General features: G+C 45.3%; 2 protein-coding genes across 7 annotated transcripts in view; one reads left to right on the top strand and one right to left on the bottom strand.

Annotated features, from left to right (window-relative positions):
• PSIP1 (PC4 and SRSF1 interacting protein 1) overlaps nt 1-4969 on the bottom strand; it is a 221445-nt gene extending 216476 nt beyond the window's left edge. The window contains exon 1 of one of the 6 annotated variants that reach the window (XM_069765186.1): nt 4469-4969. The gene's annotated coding sequence lies outside the window, so the exon portion shown is untranslated. The remainder of the gene's footprint in view (nt 1-4468) is intronic. The other 5 variants (XM_069765205.1, XM_069765216.1, XM_069765225.1 and 2 more) reach the window with 5 other exon arrangements.
• Nucleotides 2662-23334, top strand: LOC138672652 (uncharacterized). The gene is made up of 12 exons (XM_069760874.1): nt 2662-2746; nt 4688-4710; nt 19503-19563; nt 19631-19682; nt 20004-20055; nt 20128-20183; nt 21078-21129; nt 21202-21257; nt 21329-21380; nt 21465-21539; nt 21672-22288; nt 22404-23334. Exons 1-11 carry the CDS (start codon nt 2662-2664, stop codon nt 22035-22037), a joined length of 930 nt encoding a protein of 309 aa, XP_069616975.1. The 3' UTR covers nt 22038-22288; nt 22404-23334.
• Nucleotides 23335-24824: the final 1490 nt, after the last annotated feature.

Below are 24824 nucleotides of genomic sequence, written 5' to 3' on the forward strand. Positions count from 1 at the left end.
TTTTTTTTTGTTACAGATCGAGGGTCTTCAGTGAGTGGATTGAGCGTAGAATAAAATATTACAACAACCTTTGTGATTTTTTTCATTAAAATAATTTTTAATAATGTGTTTTTTTTAACCCTTTACTACTATTGGATTAATAATGGATAGGTGTCATAATTGACGCCTCTCCATTATTAATTTTGCTTAATGTCACCTTACAATAGCAAGGTGGCATTAACCCTTCATTACCCCATATCCCACCGCTACACGGGAATGGGAAGAGAGTGGCCAAGTGCCAGAATAGGCGCATCTTCAAGATGTGCCTTTTCTGGGGTGGCTATTAATATCTGCCCTCAGTCACTGGCTTTACCACTCTGGCGGAGAAAATTGCGCAGGAGCCCACGCCAATTTTTTCCGCCATTTAACCCTTTAATTTAATAGCTAGAACGGCCAAATTTTGGAAATACAAACTACTAACATTAGTAGTGTGGAATATGCAAAAAAATGGGGATATGAGATGGTTTACTGTATGTAAACCATGTCTCATATCATGTCGGGTTTAGGAAGGAGATAGCAAAAGCCGGCAATTGAATTACCGGCTTTAAAGCTATCTAGCGCTGTATGAAGTAATAATATATATACACATATATGTGTCTATATACATATATATGTGTTTTGTTTTTGTTTTTTTTTTACACATGGATCCCTTGTATAGCCGTATGTCGGTTTTGCAAGCCTGCGAGAAAAACAAGCAGTACGGATGCCATACGGATTACATACGGAGGATGCCATGCGCAAAAAACGCTGAAACACCCTGCCTACGGAGGAGCTACGGAACACTATTTTGGGGACTTTTCAGCGTATTACGGCCGTAATATACAGACCGTATTGTCTTACGCTGAGTGTGACTCCAGCCTTAGAAATATAGTAACGTTCTATGCCAACTTCAATATATGAAAATGGAAGACTTCTTAAATTGTAAAGTACAACTTGTATATAAAACACCATTTCAGCATCATTTGTTTTTGTTTTTTTTATTTCAGCGCTGCAGTGCTGTTACTAATGCAAGTTCCTTACCCCAAGTAAAATACTTACCAGCACCACTCTGGTTGCCTTCTGCCAGCTGTGAGCTGCCAGGTTTGCTGGGTGAGGTGCAGGTCACTACTCAATGTAAATCCATGAAAGCCAGAACGGGGGTGGCCATAAAGTTACCGTATTTTTCACACAGTAAGATGCACCTTTTTTCAAAAATTATTTGGGGGAAAATAGGGGTGCGTCTTATAGTCCGAATGTAGCTTAATGGCGGTTGCGGAAGCAGTCGGGCGATACTGTGGGTCCTGAAGTGTGTTTACAGGTGCGACGCTAGCAGCCATTTTTCCGGAGTCCACCACATTGAAATCATGGAAATGTGGGGGCTCAGGGCTGTCACAAAATGTCAGTGGAGCCCCCGTACCGTTCAACATCCTGTTCTACCAACATGAAATAGGACTCTCAGCATCACCGCAGCGTCGCACCTCCAAACACCTCCAGTGACCTCACTCCACCACTTCCACCCTACCAGTAAGCTGAATTCGGACTGTAAGGCTATGTGCACACGTTCAGGAATTCATGCAGAAAATTCCTGTGGAAATCAGGACATTTCTGCCAGATTTCCGCATGAAATCCGCATGCGTTTTTTGCGCGATTTTTCCGGACATTTCCCAATGCATTAGACAGTGGGAAATCCGCAAAATTAATGAACAGGTTCATTATTTTTCCGCAATGCGTTTTTCATGCGGAAAAACGCACATCATGTGCACAGAAATTGCGGATTCCATTATAAATGATGGGATGCTTAATGTATGCAGATTATTTGCGGTTTTATAGCGTTTTTATAGCGCAAAAACGCTAAAAAACCGCAAATAATCTGCAACGTGTGCACATAGCCTAAGACAGAATGCCTTTTGACGCATTAAGTTTTTCCACCCTATTTTACTCCTGAAAATTTGGGATGCGTCTTATAGTCCAAAAAAATATGGTACATTGAGTGTTTGAGACCATTACCTCTGCCTGCCAGTCAGTCCAAAGTTGAGGTCACAAGATGGAGGATCGGGACCAGACTGACACTAGGAGTAGAAGACTGTGGCTGGCAAGTATAATACTAGGCCAGGGAACTTAGCTTTAATAGCCACGTTTATTGTGCCAATCAGTAACAAGCATAAATGAAGCCTAGAATGTTTATATTATGGACTCCATCTCTGTCTTGTACAGCTCAATGCCTCCGTCAAGGCTACATCTGTATCCTGTTTTATAGGGATTTAGAGAAATCCCTGGTGAGGGAGGACGCACTGCAAGACTCATGTGTTAACACCCCTTTATTATGAAATGGTCAAAAAAGATCAGGTCAAGACTAGAACAAAGTTCAGAAGTTCCCGTAGATTGGAAGTGATGAAGATCCTGTTCACGTAAACTGACTGCTTTATCTGCATATTAAACCAAATAAAGGCTAACGAAAGCATCCAGCCGTTAGGATATAAAACTTTGCCAGTTAGCACAGCTTAAAGGGTTCCAGGTACATGCAAAATACTGCATAAGTTGATACACTTTGGATATAGAGCTTATAATATCATTAAGGACAGCTCTATATCCAAAATGCAACTGTTGTTGCCTTGATGCAGTATTTTTAATGTACCTGGAAATATGACCGTAATTTCTCTCATCAGAGAGAATCTGGACAATTATGGAAATCACACTCTGATCAAACTTGTAATTGAGTATGATCAGAGTATCAGCATAGTGTGATCTAATTTGAGAATTGGAGTGCACTGTTAGAAGATGGAGAACAAAATTTCCCCATGTCATCCGATTGCAGTCAATTGATTTCTACAAACTCAGACTTGCATGGCCGAGTGTGATTTGAATATTGCATCAAACTCGGGAATGCAGTGATTTTAATCCTCACACACAGCCAGAGTAAAAATAAATAAATAAAAGATCGGACATGTCACAGCTCCATAGAATAACATTGGTCTGAGAGTGAGCCAATGTATTGTTTGATCGCACTCGGGAGTGAAAACACGCTGCAGCCCATGAGATCACATAGGGTTGGTAAGAAAAGTGTGCGCGAAACTGGCAGCAGAGGGCGGTTGAGAAACATTGGGGCAAATTTAAAAAGGATTGTCTGTAGCCCATAACAACCAATCACAGCTCAATTTCCATTGTCAGAATCCCTTCACAAATTAAAGATGGGCAGAAACTGGTTGCTATGGGCAACTAAGTTTCTCTCTTGCCCTAATCTGTCTTGAATGGCCTTGTTACCCATAGCAACTAATCACAGCACCAGCTACAATGCTACACACAGGAGCCACACATCCACACGTGCGCCAGCGAGCCCCACTCGTGCACACTAGTGAGCTACTCATGCACGCGAACCCCACTCGCGCACGCACACTAGTGAGCCACTCACGCATGCGCACGCCAGCGAGCCACTCAGATGCACACGCCAGCAAACCACGCTTACGCATGCCAGCACACTGCGCTCACGCACGCCAGCGAACCGCGCTCACGCACGCCAGCGTACCGCACTCACGCACGTCAGCGAACCGCACTCGCGCGCGCATGCCAGCGAACCGCACTCGCGCGCGCATGCCAGCGAACCGCACTCGCGCGCGCATGCCAGCGAACCGCACTCGCGCGCGCATGCCAGCGAACCGCACTCGCGCGCGCATGCCAGCGAACCGCACTCGCGCGCGCATGCCAGCGAACCGCACTCGCGCGCGCATGCCAGCGAACCGCACTCGCGCGCGCATGCCAGCGAACCGCACTCGCGCGCGCATGCCAGCGAACCGCACTCGCGCGCGCATGCCAGCGAACCGCACTCGCGCGCGCATGCCAGCGAACCGCACTCGCGCGCGCATGCCAGCGAACCGCACTCGCGCGCGCATGCCAGCGAACCGCACTCGCGCGCGCATGCCAGCGAACCGCACTCGCGCGCGCATGCCAGCGAACCGCACTCGCGCGCGCATGCCAGCGAACCGCACTCGCGCGCGCATGCCAGCGAACCGCACTCGCGCGCGCATGCCAGCGAACCGCACTCGCGCGCGCATGCCAGCGAACCGCACTCGCGCACGCCAGCGAACCGCACTCACGCGCACACGCCAGCGAACCGCACTCACGCACGCCAGCACACTGCACACAAAGCAGACACACCCCCTTCTGAATGAATGGTGGCAACATCAGATGCCATGCAGCCCCGATAAGACAAAGCTGGCATGGGGCCGCGGGCACAGAGGGGCATGCAGCCACACCATAATAACAGCCCCGAGCTTCCAATTGTCCCAGTAGCTGTGCCCTGGGCTCACACAGCATGGAGCGGCGGCGCACTGAGCCGACCACCAGCCTCCCTCAGCTCCACACTGCGGCTATTAATACCAGGGAGAGCATGAGGTAATGGGGACATCATGGCTGCTGGAGCCGTGCTCAGTGTCATGGCAGAGGACAGTCTTACCTCTGGTGTTGTTATTGCTCGCAGCCTCCTGCTCCCTCTGCCGCCAGCTATGTCCCCTCCTCCAGTCTCCTCACCAGCTACACGGGGGAGGAACACACGCACTCCGCTCCCGCCAAAACTGCCAGCGGCGGCGCAGCTCCCATAGGCCTCAGTGTTCAGGCGGCGGCGCGTCGGTCTGCCTCACCGAGTGTCCCGGCGTAACGTCAGCCAGTCTGTGAGCGGACACCCCGAATGCACAATTGGTGAGCCCCTATTTTATCAGAGTGGTGCAGCCCGGCTCTCCCCTCCCTCTCAGGGAATGAATGGTAGGCTGGCGGGCTGACTTACTGCTGTGTATACAATAGGGGGTCCTGTGCTGCACAAAGCAGCTTTGTTTTCTGCAGCCTCTGGCAATGCTGTGCCCCTCTGTGTATATGGACGCTGAAGCACGGGTGACCCTGATGCCCCCAGTTACCAGGCCGGTGTTAGGTGGCTTCTTGCTGGAGTCTGGTTGCTATGGGCAACGAGAACAGGAGGCTTCGTGTTTCTGTGGGAAGTTTCTCGCAGGTTTTATTTTTTTTTTTGAGGGTTTTGTGATCTAGTCACTGCTATGAATAATAAGGACATGCCTAACTTCTCTTTTATTCTGCAAAAATTATGGCAAAATGTTCCAGGAGCTGTGCAGGCACCTACTGAGCTTTCCACTAACTTTTAATATATGTTTAAGGGGGCACCACAGACAAGTAGATAATGGGATGCCTCCCTCTTACCAAACTTTCCCTGCTCCAATCTGTCCTGAATGCTGCTGCCAGGATCATATTCCTCACCAACCGTTACACCGATGCCTCTACCTTGTGCCAGTCATTACACTGGTTACCCATCCACTCCAGAATCCAGTACAAAACTACTACCCTCATCCACAAAGCACTCCATGGCTCAGCACCACCCTACATCTCCTCTCTGGTCTCAGTCTACCACCCTACCCGTGCCCTCCGCTCTGCTAATGACCTCAGGTTAGCATCCTCAATAATCAGAACCTCCCACTCCCGTCTCCAAGACTTTACACGTGCTGCGCCGATTCTTTGGAATGCACTACCTAGGTTAATACGATTAATCCCCAATCCCCACAGTTTTAAGCGTGCCCTAAAAACTCATTTGTTCAGACTGGCCTACCGCCTCAATGCATTAACCCCTTCCCGACCTTTGACGCATACGCTGCGTCATGAAAGTCGGTGCCATTCCGACCCATGACGCAGCATATGCGTCGTGGAAAGATCGCGTCCCTGCAGATCGGGTGAAAGGGTTAACTCCCATTTCACCCGATCTGCAGGGACAGGGGGAGTGGTAGTTTAGCCCAGGGGGGGTGGCTTCACCCCCTCGTGGCTACGATCGCTCTGATTGGCTGTTGAAAGTGAAACTGCCAATCAGAGCGATTTGTAATATTTCACCTAAAAAAATGGTGAAATATTACAATCCAGCCATGGCCGATGCTGCAATATCATCGGCCATGGCTGGAAACACTAATGTGCACCCACCCCACTCCTCCGATCGCCCCCCCCCCCCAGCCCCCCGATCTGTGGTCTGCTCCCCTCGGTCCTGTGCTCCGCTCCCCCGTCCTCCTGCCCGCTCCCCCGTGCTCCAATCACACCCCCCGTGCTCCAATCAAACCCCCCCGCACTCCGATCCCCCCCCGCACAGCGATCCCCCCCCCCCCGTGCTCCGATCCACCCGCCCGCACAGCGATCCCCCACTCCGTGCTCCAATCCACCCCCCCGTGTTCCGATCCACCCCCTCGTGCTCCGACGCCCCCCCCCCCCCCGTGCCCTGATCTCCCCCCCTTATACTTACCTGGCCTCCCGGGGACCGTCCGTCTTCTTTCCTGGGCGCCGCCATCTTCCAAAATGGCGGGCGCATGTGCAGTGCGCCCGCCGAATCTGCCGGCCGAATCTGCCGGCCGGCAGATTCGTTCCAGAGTTAATTTTGATCACTGAGATAGGTTATATCTCAGTGATCAAAATAAAAAAAAAAAGTAAATGACCCCCCCCCCCCCTTTGTCACCCCCATAGGTAGGGACAATAAAAAAAAATAAAAAATTTTTTTTTTTCCACTAAGGTTGGGGTAAGAACTCGGGTTAGGGTTAGGGTTAGGGTTTCGGTATGTGCACACGTATTCTGGTCCTCTGCGGATTTTTCCGCAGCGGATTTTATAAATCCGCAGTGCTAAACCGCTGCGGATTTATCGCGGATTTACCATGTTTTTTCTGCGCATTTCACTGCGGTTTTACAATTGCGATTTTCTATTTGAGCAGTTGTAAAACCGCTGCGGAATCCGCAGAAAGAAGTGACATGCTGCGGAATGTAAACCGCTGCGTTTCCGTGCAGTTTTTCTGCAGCATGTGTACAGCGATTTTTTTTTCCATAGGTTTGCATTGAACTGTAAACTCATGGGAAACTGCTGCGGATCCGCAGCGTTTTCCGCAGCGTGTGCACATACCTTTAGAATTAGGCTATGTGCACACGGTGCGGATTGGCCGCTGCGGATCCGCAGCAGAGTTCCATCAGGTTTACAGTACCATGTAAACATATGGAAAGCCAAATCCGCTGTGCCCATGGTGCGGAAAATACCGCGCGGGAACGCTGCGTTGTATTTTCCGCAGCATGTCAATTCTTTGTGCGGATTCCGCAGCGTTTTACACCTGTTCCTCAATAGGAATCCGCAGGTGAAATCTGGACAAAAAACACTGGAAATCCGCGGTAAATCCGCAGGTAAAACGCAGTGCCTTTTACCCGCGGATTTTTCAAAAATGGTGCTGAAAAATCTCATACGAATCCGCAACGTTGGCACATAGCCTTAGGGCTAGGGTTGGGTTGGAATTAGGGTTGTGGTTAGGGTTAGGGGTGTGTTGGGGTTACGGGTGTGTTGGGGTTAGGGTTGTGATTAGGGTTACGGCTACAGTTGGGATAAGGGTTAGGGGTGTGGGGGGGTTAGTGTTGGAGTTAGAATTGAGGGGTTTCCACTGTTTAGGCACATCAGGGGGTCTCCAAACGCAACATGGCGCCACCATTGATTCCAGCCAATCTTGTATTCAAAAAGTCAAATGGTGCTCCCTCACTTCCGAGACCCGACGTGCACCCAAACAGTGGTTTACCCCCACATATGGGGTACCAGCATACTCAGGACAAACTGCGCAACAATTACTGGGGTCCAATTTCTCCTGTTACCCTTGTGAAAATAAAGAAATGCTTGCTAAAACATCATTTTTGAGGAAAGAAAAATGATTTTTTATTTTCACGGCTCTGCGTTGTAAACGTCTGTGAAGCACTTGGGGGTTCAAAGTGCTCACCACATATCTAGATAAGTTCCTTGGGGGGTCTAGTTTCTAAAATGTGGTCACTTGTGGGGGGTTTCTACTGTTTAGGCACACCAGGGGCTCTGCAAACGCAATGTGACGCCCGCAGACCATTCCATCAAAGTCTGCATTTCAAAAGTCACTACTTCCCTTCTGAGCCCCGACGTGTGCCCAAACAGTGGTTTACCCCCACACATGGGGTATCAGCGTACTCAGGAGAAACTGGACAACAACTTTTGGGGTCCAATTTCTCCTGTAACCCTTGGGAAAATAAAAAATTCTGGGCTAAATAATTATTTTTGAGGAAAGAAAACGTATTTATTATTTTCACGGCTCTGCATTATAAACTTGTATGAAGCACTTGGGGGTTCAAAGTGCTCACCACACATCTAGATAAGTTCCTTTCGGGGTCTAGTTTCCAAAATGGGGTCACTTGTGGGGGGTTTCTACTGTTTAGGCACATCAGGGGCTCTGCAAACGCAACGTGACGCCCGCAGAGCATTCCATCAAAGTCTGCATTTCAAAACGTCACTACTTCACTTCCGAGCCCCGGCATGTGCCCAAACAGTGGTTTACCCCCACATATGGGGTATCAGCGTACTCAGGAGAAACTGGACAACAACTTTTGGGGTCAAATTTCTCCTGTTACCCTTTGTAAAATAAAAAATTGCAGGCTAAAAGATCATTTTTGAGAAAATAATTTTTTTTTTATTTTCATGGCTCTGCGTTATAAACTTCTGTGAAGCACCTGGGGGTTCAAAGTCCTCACCACACATCTAGATTAGTTCCTTTGGGGGTCTAGTTTCCAAAATTGGGTCATTTCTGGGGAATCTCCAATGTTTAGGCACACAGGGGCTCTCCAAACGTGACATGGTGTGGAGCTAATTTTCCATTTAAAAAGCCAAATGGCGTGCCATCCCTTCCGAGCCCTGCCGTGCGCCCAAACAGTGGTTTACCCCCACATATGGGGTATCAGCGTACTCAGGACAAACTGGACAACAATATTTGGGGTCCAATTTCTCCTATTATCCTTGGCAAAATAGGAAATTCCAGGCTAAAAAATCATTTTTGAGGAAAGAAAAATTATTTTTTATTTTCATGGCTCTGCGTTATAAACTTCTGTGAAGCACCTGGGGGTTTAAAGTGCTCAATATGCATCTAGATAAGTTCCTTGGGGGGTCTAGTTTCCAAAATGGGGTCACTTGTGGGGGAGCTCCAATGCATAGGCACACGGGGGCTCTCCAAACGCGACATGGTGTCCGCTAACGATGGAAATAATTTTTCATTCAAAAAGTCAAATGGCGCTCCTTCCCTTCCGAGCCTTACCATGTGCCCAAACAGTGGTTTACCCCCACATATGAGGTATCGGCGTACTCAGGAGAAATTGCCCAACACATTTTAGGATCCATTTTATCCTGTTGCCCATGTGAAAATGAAAAAATTGAGGCTAAAAGAATTTTTTTGTGAAAAAAAAGTACTTTTTCATTTTTACGGATCAATTTGTGAAGCACCTGGGGGTTCAAAGTGCTCACTATGCATCTAGATAAGTTCCTTGGGGCGTCTAGTTTCCAAAATGGGGTCACTTGTGGGGGAGCTCCAATTTTTAGGCACACGGGGGCTCTCCAAACGTGACATGGTGTCCGCTAAAGAGTGGAGCCAATTTTTGATTCAAAAAGTCAAATGGCGCTCCTTCCCTTCCAAGCCCTGCCGTGCGCCCAAACAGTGGTTTACCCCCACATATGAGGTATCAGCGTACTCAGGACAAATTGGACAACAACTTTCGTGGTTCAGTTTCTCCTTTTACCATTGGGAAAATAAAAAAATTGTTGCTAAAAGATAATTTTTGTGACTAAAAAGTTAAATGTTCATTTTTTCCTTCCATGTTGCTTCTGCTGCTGTGAAGCACCTGAAGGGTTAATAAACTTCTTGAATGTGGTTTTGAGTACCTTGAGGGGTGCAGTTTTTAGAATGGTGTCACTTTTGGGTATTTTCAGCCATATAGACCCCTCAAACTGACTTCAAATATGAGGTGGTCCCTAAAAAAAATGGTTTTGTAAATTTCGTTGTAAAAATGACAAATCGCTGGTCAAATTTTAACCCTTATAACTTCCTAACAAAAAAAAATTTTGTTTCCAAAATTGTGCTGATGTAAAGTAAACATGTGGGAAATGTTATTTATTAACTATTTTGTGTCACATATCTCTCTGGTTTAACAGAATAAAAATTCAAAATGTGAAAATTGCGAAATTTTCAAAATTTTCACCAAATTTCCGTTTTTATCACAAATAAACGCAGAATTTATTGACCTAAATTTACAACTAACATGAAGCCCAATATGTCACGAAAAAACAATCTCAGAACCGCTAGGATCCGTTGAAGCGTTCCTGAGTTATTACCTCATAAAGGGACACTGGTCAGAATTGCAAAAAACGGCAAGGTCTTTAAGGTCAAAATAGGCTGGGTCATGAAGGGGTTAACCTAACTATCCCTGTGTGGCCTATTTATAAAAAAAAAAAAAAACTAAAAAACTATCAGGTTCCTCGCATCATGTTCTCATTCACTTTATGCAGTTAATAGCCCTCTGTGTCTGTACTGCTACATACTTAGGCAGTTAACTGGTTCATGCAGCTTTACATGAACACCTGAGCCTTACACTATGGCTGGTCCGAATAACTAAAGCAATTGTTACCATCCACCTCTCGTGTCTCCCCTTTTCCTCATAGTTTGTAAGCTTGCGAGCAGGGCCCTCATTCCTCCTGGTATCTGTTTTGAACTGTATTTCTGTTATGCTGTAATGTCTATTGTCTGTACAAGTCCCCTCTGTAATTTGTAAAGCGCTGCGGAATATGTTGGCGCTATATAAATAAAAATTATTATTATTATTATTATTGTGGGATCCTAACCTTGACCTACGAAGAACGTATAGTACTCAACCAAGAAGAAAAAGAATAGGCCATGAAACGGGGATCACCAGGGACATGGATTGGCAACAAATATAGCAACTTTTATTATAGTTAAACTCACAAAACATTTAAAAAGGGTTCACAGGGACACCTTGTACAAAACAAAGCCCCAAATAGAGGATATGTGAGTATAACCGGACAAATACCCTTAGATTGGACATCTATATGAACAGCATATCGGTGGCATAACCACAGTACCGTACTCTGTATGTGCAAACATAAAAGCTGATACAAGCTCTAAGGTAGATATATAAATGCCCTCTTTGCTGTAAAATCCCCAAACTGCAATAACAGTATGCCCATCAATACAGAAAATCTATAAATAAGAGTGCAATATATAGGACGGGCAATACACTATAGAGGAGGAGCAAAAATAAGGAGACCAGGGCACCTGCCCTGGTAACCTTCTGCCACAATAGCCAGATACAAGACATGGTGATGTTAATGCACAAAGATTATTAAACACAAAATATAAATAAGAAATAACCCTTTTGAGCCAAAGTTATCTACTAGCCACAATAGCCATATCAATAATGGTACGAGAGCAGTAATGCCAGTGCACAGCAAAGTTTAAACTAAGCTAATGCATGCTGGAGATGCCAATCGAAATGACCAACCCTTTGCAATATCATGAGACAGCCAGGTATAATAACCTAATCCCGTAAGAGTCAGGCACAAGGAGGAGCGGAAGCCCAACGCGTGTCGCCACTAAGCAGTGGCTTCGTCAGGGGTTATGACCGCATAGAGCCCCTGCTGTTTTATACACATATTTGATTAGAAAATTCAGTGCAGCGGTGCTGCTTACCTAAACCACGTGGAGCACGCTAAAGGCAAAATGCCATCCATACAGGCCATGAGCGCCTCGAAGTGAGCATGCGTTAGCGTCCACATTCAGGAAGAACATAGTAACATAGTAAGGCCGAAAAAAGACATTTGTCCATCCAGTTCAGCCTATATTCCATCATAATAAATCCCCAGATCTACGTCCTTCTACAGAACCTAATTGTATGATACAATATTGTTCTGCTCCAGGAAGACATCCAGGCCTCTCTTGAACCCCTCGACTGAGTTCGCCATCACCACCTCCTCAGGCAAGCAATTCCAGATTCTCACTGCCCTAACAGTAAAGAATCCTCTTCTATGTTGATGGAAAAACCTTCTCTCCTCCAGACGCAAAGAATGCCCCCTTGTGCCCGTCACCTTCCTTGGTATAAACAGATCCTCAGCGAGATATTTGTATTGTCCCCTTATATACTTATACATGGTTATTAGATCGCCCCTCAGTCGTCTTTTTTCTAGACTAAATAATCCTAATTTCGCTAATCTATCTGGGTATTGTAGTTCTCCCATCCCCTTTATTAATTTTGTTGCCCTCCTTTGTACTCTCTCTAGTTCCATTATATCCTTCCTGAGCACCGGTGACCAAAACTGGACACAGTACTCCATGAGCGGTCTAACTAGGGATTTGTACAGAGGCAGTATAATGCTCTCATCATGTGTATCCAGACCTCTTTTAATGCACCCCATGATCCTGTTTGCCTTGGCAGCTGCTGCCTGGCACTGGCTGCTCCAGGTAAGTTTATCATTAACTAGGATCCCCAAGTCCTTCTCCCTGTCAGATTTACCCAGTGGTTTCCCATTCAGTGTGTAATGGTGATATTGATTCCTTCTTCCCATGTGTATAACCTTACATTTATCATTGTTAAACCTCATCTGCCACCTTTCAGCCCAAGTTTCCAACTTATCCAGATCCATCTGTAGCAGAATACTATCTTCTCTTGTATTAACTGCTTTACATAGTTTTGTATCATCTGCAAATATCGATATTTTACTGTGTAAACCTTCTACCAGATCATTAATGAATATGTTGAAGAGAACAGGTCCCAATACTGACCCCTGCGGTACCCCACTGGTCACAGCGACCCAGTTAGAGACTATACCATTTATAACCACCCTCTGCTTTCTATCACTAAGCCAGTTACTAACCCATTTACACACATTTTCCCCCAGACCAAGCATTCTCATTTTGTGTACCAACCTCTTGTGCGGCACGGTATCAAACGCTTTGGAAAAATCGAGATATACCACGTCCAATGACTCACCGTGGTCCAGCCTATAGCTTACCTCTTCATAAAAACTGATTAGATTGGTTTGACAGGAGCGATTTCTCATAAACCCATGCTGATATGGAGTTAAACAGTTATTCTCATTGAGATAATCCAGAATAACATCCCTCAGAAACCCTTCAAATATTTTACCAACAATAGAGGTTAGACTTACTGGCCTATAATTTCCAGGTTCACTTTTAGAGCCCTTTTTGAATATTGGCACCACATTTGCTATGCGCCAATCCTGCGGAACAGACCCTGTCGCTATAGAGTCCCTAAAAATAAGAAATAATGGTTTATCTATTACATTACTTAGTTCTCTTAGTACTCGTGGGTGTATGCCATCCGGACCCGGAGATTTATCTATTTTAATCTTATTTAGCCGGTTTCGCACCTCTTCTTGGGTTAGATTGGTGACCCTTAATATAGGGTTTTCATTGTTTCTTGGGATTTCACCTAGCATTTCATTTTCCACCGTGAATACCGTGGAGAAGAAGGTGTTTAATATGTTAGCTTTTTCCTCGTCATCTACAACCATTCTTTCCTCACTATTTTTTAAGGGGCCTACATTTTCAGTTTTTATTCTTTTACTATTGATATAGTTGAAGAACAGTTTGGGATTAGTTTTACTCTCAACGTCACTCGGTTAATGTTTCCCGGACGACGCTCAAATTAAGTAACAGCGAATGCGCTCTGATTCACCACATTGTTCCAGTACACAGCAAACGGCGCATGCGCAGGAGTGTTTAAACCGCACAAACGCATAGTGTGTACACCATCATACGTGGCGCCCCAGTCTACATCCATGCTCAATCAATATTTAGAGCAAAGAGTATAAGCGCCTCACAGCTGTGCATAAAAACGTGTGTGATTCCAAAACACTATAGAGCAATGCAAAACAGCGTTGAAAAAGCTTGTGTAGTTCTAAAACATGATGTGGAAGTATGTACATGGGAAATACCAAAAACCATACACCTCTATTATTGCCCCATCAATAAAGGGCACAAAGAAGAAATGACTTATAGACCTAATCCGTTACCAATAAACTCAAAGAAATACGCATGCAATAGTGTCCAACTATAAGAAAAACAAAATGCTTTTAAGTTTCACGGATGACGCCCAAACTGTGCAGCGATGCCTGCGTATTGACTGAACTAGTTATTCCGATATACAAATAACAGCGCACACATAGCAGTGTTCAGGCATAGCAAAAGCATGGTACATACGAGGGGCGATCCAAAAGTAACGATAATCGGTTATTTCTATTGCACACAGAAATTAAAATAAAATGTTTTCTTCTCTCTTAGGTACCCACTAGTCCAGGAAAAAAAAATTACTTAAATAGACCACGATTCCCGGGAGCTACATTCATTTGAATATGAACTGCCGAGGAGTGAACATCAAAATGGAAAAAAACGAGCTCAGAGCTGTCATCAAATGCCTCTGCTTGAAAAAAATGACTACCAAAGACATACACAGCGACTTGGTGGAAACATTGGGGGACTCTTCTCCTCCATATTCCACAGTTGCACGCTGGGCCAAGGAATTTAAGCTGGGAAGAACATCGACGGAAAATGAACATCGTGAAGGACGCCCATCCACGTCCCTCAATGAAGAAAATGTGAAAAAAGTTGAAGAAGTTGTATTGGCAGATCGAAGAGTGACTATCAGGCATGTAGCTGAGGTCACAGGGATCTCATATGGCAGTATTCAAAGAATCCTTGCAAAATAATTCCAAAATATAGAAATAGAAAGAGCAGCACAGCCCGATGACAAGAAGTAATAGTGGGATCACTAGAGGAACTACTGAGCTCAGAAAGTCCAGGGAGGTGCTCACATTTGAAAACACAGCAAAAGTGTACCAATACGAAAATAGACCCGTAGAAGCGGGACCCGTAGAAGCGCCGGTGTGGGCGCGAAACGGCTGTTGTCCTCTCCCCGCTCACCTCTTGTATGTTTTTCTCCCCCGAGTCGTGAACACGGTCTCATCATTGCTTGAATAAAAGACACAATCTGCTTCACAGGATCGGTGAGTGTTGCCACGTTTTTTCCTCTATTTTCGTACTTGCAAAATAATTGCATATGAGAAAGGTCTCCGCGTGTTGGGTGCCAAAAATGTTAACCGACGAGCAAAAGAAGAAACGAGTTGACATTTCAATAGCAAATCTCGAAAAGTTCCAAGCAGACAAGGAAAATTTTTTGTCACGTTTTTTGACCATGGACGAGACCTGGATCCACCACTTTGATCCCGAAACTAAACAACAATCGATGACGTGGAAACGAGCCGACGAACCAACGCCGAAGAAATTCAAAGTGTCAAGCTCAGCAGGGAAGGTTATGGCGTCCGTTTTTTGGGACGATGAAGGAATTATTATGGTGGACTATTTGGAGAAGGGAGCCACTATTACGGGCTCCTACTACGCAGAACAAATAAGAAGATTGCGGGAGGCTATCAAGGAGAAAAGGCGTGGCAAACTGTGGGCTGGAGTGCTGTTTCACCAAGATAACGCGCCGGCTCACAAAGCTGCTGTTGCCATGGCTACCGTTCAAGAAGCGGGCTTTGAACTGGTGGAACACCCCCCCTATTGGCCAGATGTAGCCCCCAGTGACTTCTTTCTCTTTCCTCGACTCAAGGAACACCTCCGGGGCAAGAAATTTGACGACAATAGCGACGTGATAACCGCTGTTGGGGATTTTTTTGAGGGTCAAGATCAAGAATTTTTTTCTAAGGGAATTCTAAGTTTGGAAAAGAGATGGACTAAATGTATAGACTTGATAGGAGACTATGTAAAAAAATAAAAAAAATTTTTGACTATATTCATTGTGTTTAGTATTGATTATCATTACTTTTGGATCGCCCCTCGTACAGTAATACATAGCGCCGCAGTGTACACCAATGCTCAGTCCATGTTTGGAACTGCTCTCATCAGTGCAAAAACTAACATGGTTGCAGAGTATGGTGTGGACCATAGAAAGGATTTATTCCCAATAAATATCCATAGGGGAAACTCAAGAGCAATGTACCTCACTTGTTATAACATCCGTATGGGGCACAGCAATTACAATAAGAAAGGACTACATATATCCCTATATCAATATGACCAACTCCAACAAGAAGTCCTCAACTTGAACCTTAAACCGGACAAACTTATCAATGCCACACCCAGCTACCATTTATAAAATAACTGATGTAATACACGTCTCTATAGAGTAGACCCTTTGGGAAGTCGGGAAAGAATTGATAATATGCTGTCCATATAGGGTCACAATCCAAACTAGGATTCCCTAAGCAGGTAACATTGAAAACATATTAACATACATGTGCCCCAAAATGAAGAAATACATTTTGGCTCTAGAAAGTAGAAACCATAACATTTTGGAAACACTTGAGAGTAATTGGAATATGATACTCTGTACATATAGGGGAAAAAAAGGTCCCTTAGGTCTGTTTATAAAACCCAGTAAACAGTAAGGCTATGTGCACATGTTGCGGATTAGCCTTAGGAATTTCTGGTGCGGATTCTGCCTCTCCTGGCAGAAAACGCAGCTGCGGATTTTGTGCGGATCCGCAGTGTTTTTTGGCGTTTTTGCTGCGTTTTTTTTTGCAGATTTGCTGTGTTTTTTACCCCTGTGAATTTCTATAATGGAATGGGTACAAAAACGCTGCAGATTCGCAAAAAAGAAGTGACATGTTACTTCTTTTAAACCGCAGCGTTTCCGCAGCGGATTTTCCGCAAAGTGTGCACAGCTTTTTTTTTTCTCATTGATTTACATTGTACTGTAAATCAATTGCGGATCTGCAGCGTTTCTGCACCGCAAAAAAACGCGGATCCGCACAGAATCCACAACATGTGCACATACCCTAAGTCCTCATTGAGGCCAAACGGAGACACACAGTTCAAATCAAAAATCCATTTTAATGTCACCCCCCTGATGTTGGGTTGAATACCCTCCAATCCTAAAATTCTTTTTGTCAATCCATGTCCTTGGTGATCCCTGTTTCATGGCCTATTTTTTTTCTTCTTGGTTGAGTACTTTCCACTAACTTTTGTTGCAAAGTAGAGAATGTCTTCCCAGCGGAAACCGTGAGACAAGTGGGCGACACGTGCTAATAACTGCTCGTTCTTAGAAACCTGAGACATTGAAAAGCCCAGGACAGATCAGATCAGAGTTTTCTAGGTTTCTGAGCATTTTCCCTCATGAAAAAGCCATCACAAGCTGTTTTTTTCAGAGTTTTTCTTTTCTTGATGCCATCTTTGCACCCTTTCTTTGTCTCAGCGCCACAAAGAAGTGAAGCCTCTTTCACACTTCCGTCTTATAGCTCCCGTCAAAATCTGTCCATTTTTGCAAATGCAGGAACCTGCAAAAAAATTTGCTGGATCCTGCATTTTCCCATAGACTTGTATTAGCGACGTATCGCGACGGATGGACACACGTTTAGTCCGTCGTGCACTGGATCCTGCGGAATTTGGCGACACGTCGTCTGGAAAAAACGCACAATGAAATTTTTTTTTGTCTGCAGTGGAAAAACGTGCCATGACGCATCCTGCGGCATACGTCGTTGGCTAGAATGGAAGCCTGTGGACGCAGGATCCGTTGTGGCACGTCGTATGACGCAATCCAGAATACGTCTTTTTACATTGAGCATGCTCCAAATCAGGATTTAGTTGCCAATTGGCCAGACAGCCCCAAATCTATAAAAATCTGGCCTGTGGCTTCATTCCTCAATGTGCCAGCAAGACTCCTGCCAGCCTGAAGCCAGCCATCAGCCTGCCAGAGGCCAGCCGCAAGCCAACGTCCAGCCAGAGGCCTGCTTGACAGTGTGAGTCCTGCCAGCCAGTGTGATTTCTGCCATTTTTGTGTGTGCGTGTGCATTTTTATTTATTTTATTTTATTTTTTTTTTATTTTATTACTGTGATGTGTTTCTAAAGTAGTGTGGCAAGTGTTAAATGTGTTGTCGGTGTGTTTGTAATGGTGGTGCGTGACTGTCCTTTTGTAAAAATTTTATTGTATTCTTTCCAACATTTACATTCTTGTGCTTGTTTTAAAATAAAGAGCATTGTAGCTCTGTGATGTTAAAAAAAAAAATTTAAAATTATTTTCTTAAAAATGTACGTAGTATCATTTCACAAAGGTAATAAAAGTGTGGTGTATGTCAAATTGTACACACAACATGCAATACAGAGTTGGTTGAGGGTTTATTTCTAAAAATAAAAGGTGTAGGAACATTGGAATAGCTATTTTTTTTTCTCTTTTTCAACTTTTTAAAGGGAACCTGTCACCCCGTTTTTTCAATATGAGCTAAAAATAGCGTTCAATAGGGCCTGAACTGTGCTTTACAATAGTGCCTTTATTATCCCCTGATTTATTATCCCTTTGCTGCCAAAATACCTTAGTAAACTCGCCGTTTTCGGCTGTCAATCACCCCGGTCCGGTCCGGTCCGATGGGCGTGGGCTAATCTCCGATTCTCCCCACCTTCGGCTTTTCACTAAGAAACTTCTTCTTGGCATTGTATTTCGCGCCTGCGCATTAAAGTATCATCTTGCGCCTGCGCATTATGCTTTGCTCAACTGTGGGCATAGCATACAGCACATCATTGTGCATGCGCGAGTTTTCACTGTAAGGCTATGTGCACACGTTGCGGATTAGGCTTAGGAATTTCTGGTGCGGATTCTGCCTCTCCTGGCAGAAAACGCACCTGCGGATTTGTTGCGTTTTTTGTGCGGTTCCGCAGCGTTTTTGCTGCGGTTTTCTTGCGTATTTGCTGCGTTTTTTACCCCTGCGGTTTCTATAATGGAATGGGTACAAAAACGCTGCAGATTCACAAAAAAGAAGTGACATGCTACTTCTTTTAAACCGCAGTGTTTCCGCAGCGGATTCTCCGCAAAGTGTGCACAGCATTTTTTTTTTCTCATTGATTTACATTGTACTGTAAATCAATTGCGGATCTGCAGCGTTTCTGAACTGCAAAAAACGCTGCGGATCCGCAGAGAATCCGCAACGTGTGCACATACCCCAACCTGTGTGCCCAGGAAAAGTTTACCGGCATCCAGGACAACACAATTTGCATATCCAGACTTCCGGGGCACAGAGGTTACAGTGAAAGCACGCGCAATGATGTATTGTATACTTTGCCGACAGTTGGGCAATACATACTGTGCATGCGCTAGAGCCTAATGCACTGCGCAACCGCAAAAAATTAACGCGATCTGTGCTATTCACAGATCGAGTTACGTCTGACACCCCGAGGAGCGGGGGGAGAGACAGCGATTTGGCAACGCCCGTCGGACCGCACCGGGGTGATTGACAGCCGAAAACGGTGAGTTTACTAAGGTATTTTGGCAGCAAAGGTGGGGAATCGGGATAATAAAGGCACTATTATAAAGCACAGCTCAGGTCCTATTGAACGCTATTTTTAGCTCATATTGAAAAAACGGGGTGACAGGTTCCCTTTAAAGTGATCATTTAAAATCCTATGTGGTCAATACATTTTCTACCGGTGTTTAGTCATTTTAAATTTGAAGGAGGGTATTTTGGCCATTTTTTTTTAAAGGGATCATTTAAAATCACATAAGACCACAATGCTTGGCATATGATTTGTATAGTAGCTAACAAGTGTCTTTCAACTTGCAGTACCAGGCCAAACTCGGACCGGACCAGACAGCACAGCCAGCCAAAAGTGCTCCTGATATAAGTATGATAGACCACAAAGCTTGGCATATGATTTGTATAGTAGCTAACAAGTTTCTTTCTACTTGCAGTACCAGGCCGAACTCGGACCAGACAGCACAGCCAGCCAAAAGTACTCCTGATGTAAGTATGATAGACCACAAAGCTTGGCATATGATTTGTATAGTAGTTATCAAGTGTCTTTCAACTTTCAGTACCAGGCCAAACTCGGACGGACCAGACAGCACAGCCAGCCAAAAGTGCTCCGGATGTAAGTATGATAGACCACAAAGCTTGGCATATGATTTGTATGGTAGTTAACAAGTGTCTTTCTATTTGCAGTACCAGGCCGAACTCGGACCAGACAGCACAGCCAGGCAAAAGTACTCCTGATGTAAGTATGATAGACCACAAAGCTTCGCATATGATTTGTATAGTAGTTAACAAGTGTCTTTCTATTTGCAGTACCAGGCCGAACTCGGACCAGACAGCACAGCCAGCCAAAAGTACTCCTGATGTAAGTATGATAGACCACAAAGCTTGGCATATGATTTTGTATAGTAGTTATCAAGTGTCTTTCAACTTGCAGTACCAGGCCAAACTCGGACGGACCAGACAGCACAGCCAGCCAAAAGTGCTCCTGATGTAAGTATGATAGACCACAAAGCTTCGCATATGATTTGTATAGTAGTTAAAGGGAACCTGTCACCCCGTTTTTTGAGATTGAGCTATAAATACTGTTAAATAGGGCCTGCGCTGTGTGTTCCTATAGTGTATGTAGTGTACCCCGATTCCCCATGTATGCTGAGAAATAACTTACCAAAGTCGCCGTTTTCGCCTGTCAATCAGGCTGGTCAGGTCGGGAGGGCTTGGTGACATCGCTGGTTCTTCCTCAGCTTTACGTTGGTGGCGTAGTGGCGTAGTGGTGAAGACACAGCGCGCGATCTGCGCTGTCATCCCTTTCGTCGGTGGGGGCGGCCATCTTCCTGGGGCCGCGCGTGCGCAGATCGAGTGCTCTGCTGCACGGGGCTTCAGGAAAATGGCCACGGGATGCCGCGCGTGCGCATTAGAGATCGCGGCGGCCATTTTCCCAAAGCCGAGATGCAAACTCGGCTTTGGGAAAATGGCCGCCGCGATCTCTAATGCGCACGCGCGGCATCCCGCGGCCATTTTCCTGAAGCCCCGTGCAGCAGAGCACTCGATCTGCGCACGCGCGGCCCCAGGAAGATGGCCGCCCCCACCGACGAAAGGGATGACAGCGCAGATCGCGCGCTGTGTCTTCACCACTACGCCACTACGCCACCAACGTAAAGCTGAGGAAGAACCAGCGATGTCACCACGCCCTCCCGACCTGACCAGCCTGATTGACAGGCGAAAACGGCGACTTTGGTAAGTTATTTCTCAGCATACATGGGGAATCGGGGTACACTACATACACTATAGGAACACACAGCGCAGGCCCTATTTAACAGTATTTATAGCTCAATCTCAAAAAACGGGGTAACAGGTTCCCTTTAACAAGTGTCTTTCTATTTGCAGTACCAAGCCGAACTCGGACCAGACAGCACAGCCAGCCAAAAGTACTCCTGATGTAAGTATGATAGACCACAAAGCTTGGCATATGATTTTGTATAGTAGTTATCAAGTGTCTTTCAACTTGCAGTACCAGGCCAAACTCAGACGGACCAGACAGCACAGCCAGCCAAAAGTACTCCTGATGTAAGTATGATAGGCCACAAACCTTGGCATATGATTTGTATAGTAGCTAACAAATGTCTTTCTACTTGCAGATACCCCCCAAAAAGTCTTCTTCTGGGAGCCCTCCTTCACAGCGTCAGCGTAGTGAGGAAATGTAAAAATTTTTATTTTTTTATTTTTTGTTAAAAATTTGGTTTCATACTATATGCATTAATTATGTTTTCACAGGAGGCTGAAGCAGCCGAGGGCCTCTCAGAAGAAGACGGGATGGGTGGAGAAACGCTAGGAGCGGGCGCAGAGAATGTAAGTTGTACCGAACCAGTTGCTTCACACATCACAGTGTATCCAACACATACAAAACAGATTATCATACATGACAGTACACATAAAACATATGCCTACATCCAACATTACTCATTTTTCCGTTTTTCTTAGTCTGCTGCACGGTCTGGCCAATGCCATGAAGGTCCTCCCAGCAGCTCCCAGAGTCAGCGTCGTGATCGCCGCAGCGGTCAGCCTACTGTAAGGTGTTTTTTTGTGTGTGTGTTGGTAGTGTTGTGTTGCAGTATACTAATTTTTTATTTTTTTTCCTTATATTTTAACGGTTCACAGCGTGCTCCCGACTCAAATGGTGAGGATGAAGGTATAGATGTGGACCGCCTCATAGAAAAGGTCCGCGAGCGGGAGCCGCTGTGGAACATGACTGACCGCAGCCATGCTGATCAGCGGGTTACACGTCAACACTGGGAGCAAGTTTGCTTCATCGTTGTCGATAACTGGGAGGACCTCGAACCAAGGTAGCAGACTCGAGCACATAAGTATTCACATTTCAGTAATTTCGGTAGCAGGACGGAATGTGTTGTACTTAACTCATTTTTTTTTCTTCTCTTTACAGGTGAAAGGATTATGAAGCGGTGGCGGTCACTCAGGGATTGCTTCAAGAGGTAGCTCAACAAGGAGATGCTGGCCCCAAGTGGATCCTGAGGACGCAGGAGCCAATATAAATACGACAGGGCCCTGTCGGTCCTACGGTCGACGATGGTGAGCAGAAGGTGAATATTACACATCCTATTTATGAATTCACCATTTTGTAACCTTATTTTTTTTTTTTTCAGCCAGAACTTTTTCATATAAAAAGATATTAATATTTTTTCTTTTATTTCACAGCACCATCTGCAGCACTCGGGAGCCTGCTTCTACCTTGGACCCCTCTGGAGCGATCCCACAGGAGTCCGCCACCGTGGGTCACGTCGGTAAGCCCGCCCCTCTGACCCTTCATCTGACCCTTCTTTTACTTCCGGTACCTCAGCCCCAAACACATCAACATCCGCCAGCACTGGAGCATCATCACAGACTTCGTTACATGAAGCTGCTGGTGACGAGTTAGCGTTCCCTTTACCTCACCCCTCTGATCCTGCCACCTCTAGAACACCATTAGGTTCGGGCGGCAGCGACAGAGGGGTCAGGAAAGGAGCTATGCTCCCAAGTTCTTGCATCTGAATGCAGCCTTCCAGAGCTCTATCAAACTTTTGGGAGAGCAAGTGACTGCTGGGTTCAGCATGGTGAACAAAAGCATCAGTGAACTCAGCAGTCGTTTGGATAGGCAGCATTCAGATGCAAGTCAATCTCCAAATAACCTTTTTTTCCAATCAATGCTCAGGAGCATGGAAAAGCTAACTCTTAACTAGCAAATGCATGTAATGCAATGCTGCTCTAGCGCAGGCCATCACCCAAGCCTCTCCAACTCCCCCAGTAGTTGCTCCCACACGTCCCAACACATCCACTGTCTCTCCTACCAACCCTTTCCAGTTCCAAAATCCCTGCCACTACCAAAATCCGTCCCAATTCCCAACCCAGTCACAATTCCCAACCCATTCCCAATGTCCTCCCCAGCGTTTCCTTCCCCGTTAAATCTTCCTTCCTCATTTAATTTCCCACCTAAACCCACACCACCCCCTGCCTAATCTGTCATCCCTGCTCAACCTCATGTTTACCCCCCCCCCCCCCCCCCCCCGTCCACTTCTGATCAACCCCAACCCACTAGGCTTTCCCCCACTATCGACGTGGTCCAACCTTCCAGCCCCTCCGTTAGTATCTCCACCCCACAATTTACAGATCTATGAATAAAGTTGTGTTTGAAAATTTTACATTAAAAGAAAAATGTTAAAATAAATTGTTATTTGTTTAAAAACAATTATTGTCTAGTGTCTTCAATTAAATGTGTTTAAAAAGGTACAAAAACATGACACAGTTTTTAAAGGTATAACATGTTTGGTTTATTACAAAAACATACCAAACTTTATGGAACAATGTTAAACTTGGTGTCATGGAAATCAGAAAACTTAATTTTGGCATTACTTTTTCAGGAAATAGCCAAACATACGTAACATACACATGTCAAACAATGTCATCTTGCCATGGAACTCTGCCTTCAGACGACATAAAATACTCAGCGAATTTGTCCCTCATTCGCGAAACCGCAACTGCGCTCCGAACAGAGTTACTTTGATAGTCCCACAAGGTTGTTTCAGAGTCCTCTTCATACATGGCAACTGGCTCCTTGGAAATCACGTAATTATGCAGCACCACACAGGCCTTGACCACCTCATCCACAGTCTCTTTAGTTTGATGGCGGTTAGCAGCACTCGCCTTTTGCTGTTAAAATGCCAAACGCGCACTCCACCACTTGTCTGGCTCTAGTTAAACGATAATTAAAAACTCGTTTGGTTCTGGTTAGTCCACTGCTGGAATAAGGTTTAAGTAGGTGTGGTGACAGCTGGAATGCCTCATCACCAACACAGACGAATAGCATTGGTGGGCCAGATGTTCCCGGGAGTGGTCTTGGTGGAAAATGATAGGTGTCTCCATATAGACAACGGCCCATAGCAGACGTTTTAAAGACCTGTGAATCGTTTGAGCGGCCATAGGCTCCAATATCCACCGCAATAAATTTACAATGGGCATCCACTATGGCCATAAGCACTATAGAAAAAGTACTTTTTGTAGTTATAGTACTCCGAGCCAGATCCTGCAGGTTTTGAAATCCGTATATGCTTGCCATCTACGGCACCCAAGCAATTTGGGAAATGACAAATTTTAAAAAAATTGTCTGCACTCTCCAGCCAGATGTCCATTGTTGGATTTGGAATGAAGTCCTCGTGCAAGCTATCCCATAATGCCCGGCATGTTAGTTTCACAATTCCAGATATTGTGGAGATTCCCAGACGAAACTGGTAATGAAGGGATGGAAGTGATTCTCCTTGCGCAGGCGTGTACTATAGAGGACAGAGAATGAACTTCAATCCAATATTTCAGCCAGCGGATAAGGAAAGGGTGAATCAAACACCCGAAAACCCCGCCCCTATGGCTGAAAATTGTTCCCTCCAAATTCAGGTGACAGAGTCCCTTTAAGACAATTTTCACACATAGAAGAAAATTATCTTTAATTTTTAAAGATTTTTATTTATTTATTGATTTAAATTGTTGTTAGGTACTGCGGATGTTTTTTTCTGTTTTATTGCACATGTAAACCAGCGTTTTTACAGCTGTGCATTCCTATTATGGAGAAGGTGTTAAACACTGTGGAAT

The sequence above is a fragment of the Ranitomeya imitator genome, chromosome 1 (genome assembly GCF_032444005.1).
Source record: "Ranitomeya imitator isolate aRanImi1 chromosome 1, aRanImi1.pri, whole genome shotgun sequence".
In the NCBI taxonomy this organism is placed as follows: domain Eukaryota; kingdom Metazoa; phylum Chordata; class Amphibia; order Anura; family Dendrobatidae; genus Ranitomeya; species Ranitomeya imitator.

Excerpts from the sequence above, each read along its gene's own strand:
- LOC138672652 (XM_069760874.1), top strand. The coding sequence starts at position 2,662 with ATGACCGTAATTTCTCTCATCAGAGAGAATCTGGACAATTATGGAAAT. Across the intron at positions 2,747-4,687 it reads TGTAATTGAGTATGATCAGA|CGGACACCCCGAATGCACAA; the intron begins GTATCAGCATAG and ends CCAGTCTGTGAG. Across the intron at positions 20,184-21,077 it reads CAGCCAAAAGTGCTCCTGAT|TACCAAGCCGAACTCGGACC; the intron begins GTAAGTATGATA and ends TTCTATTTGCAG.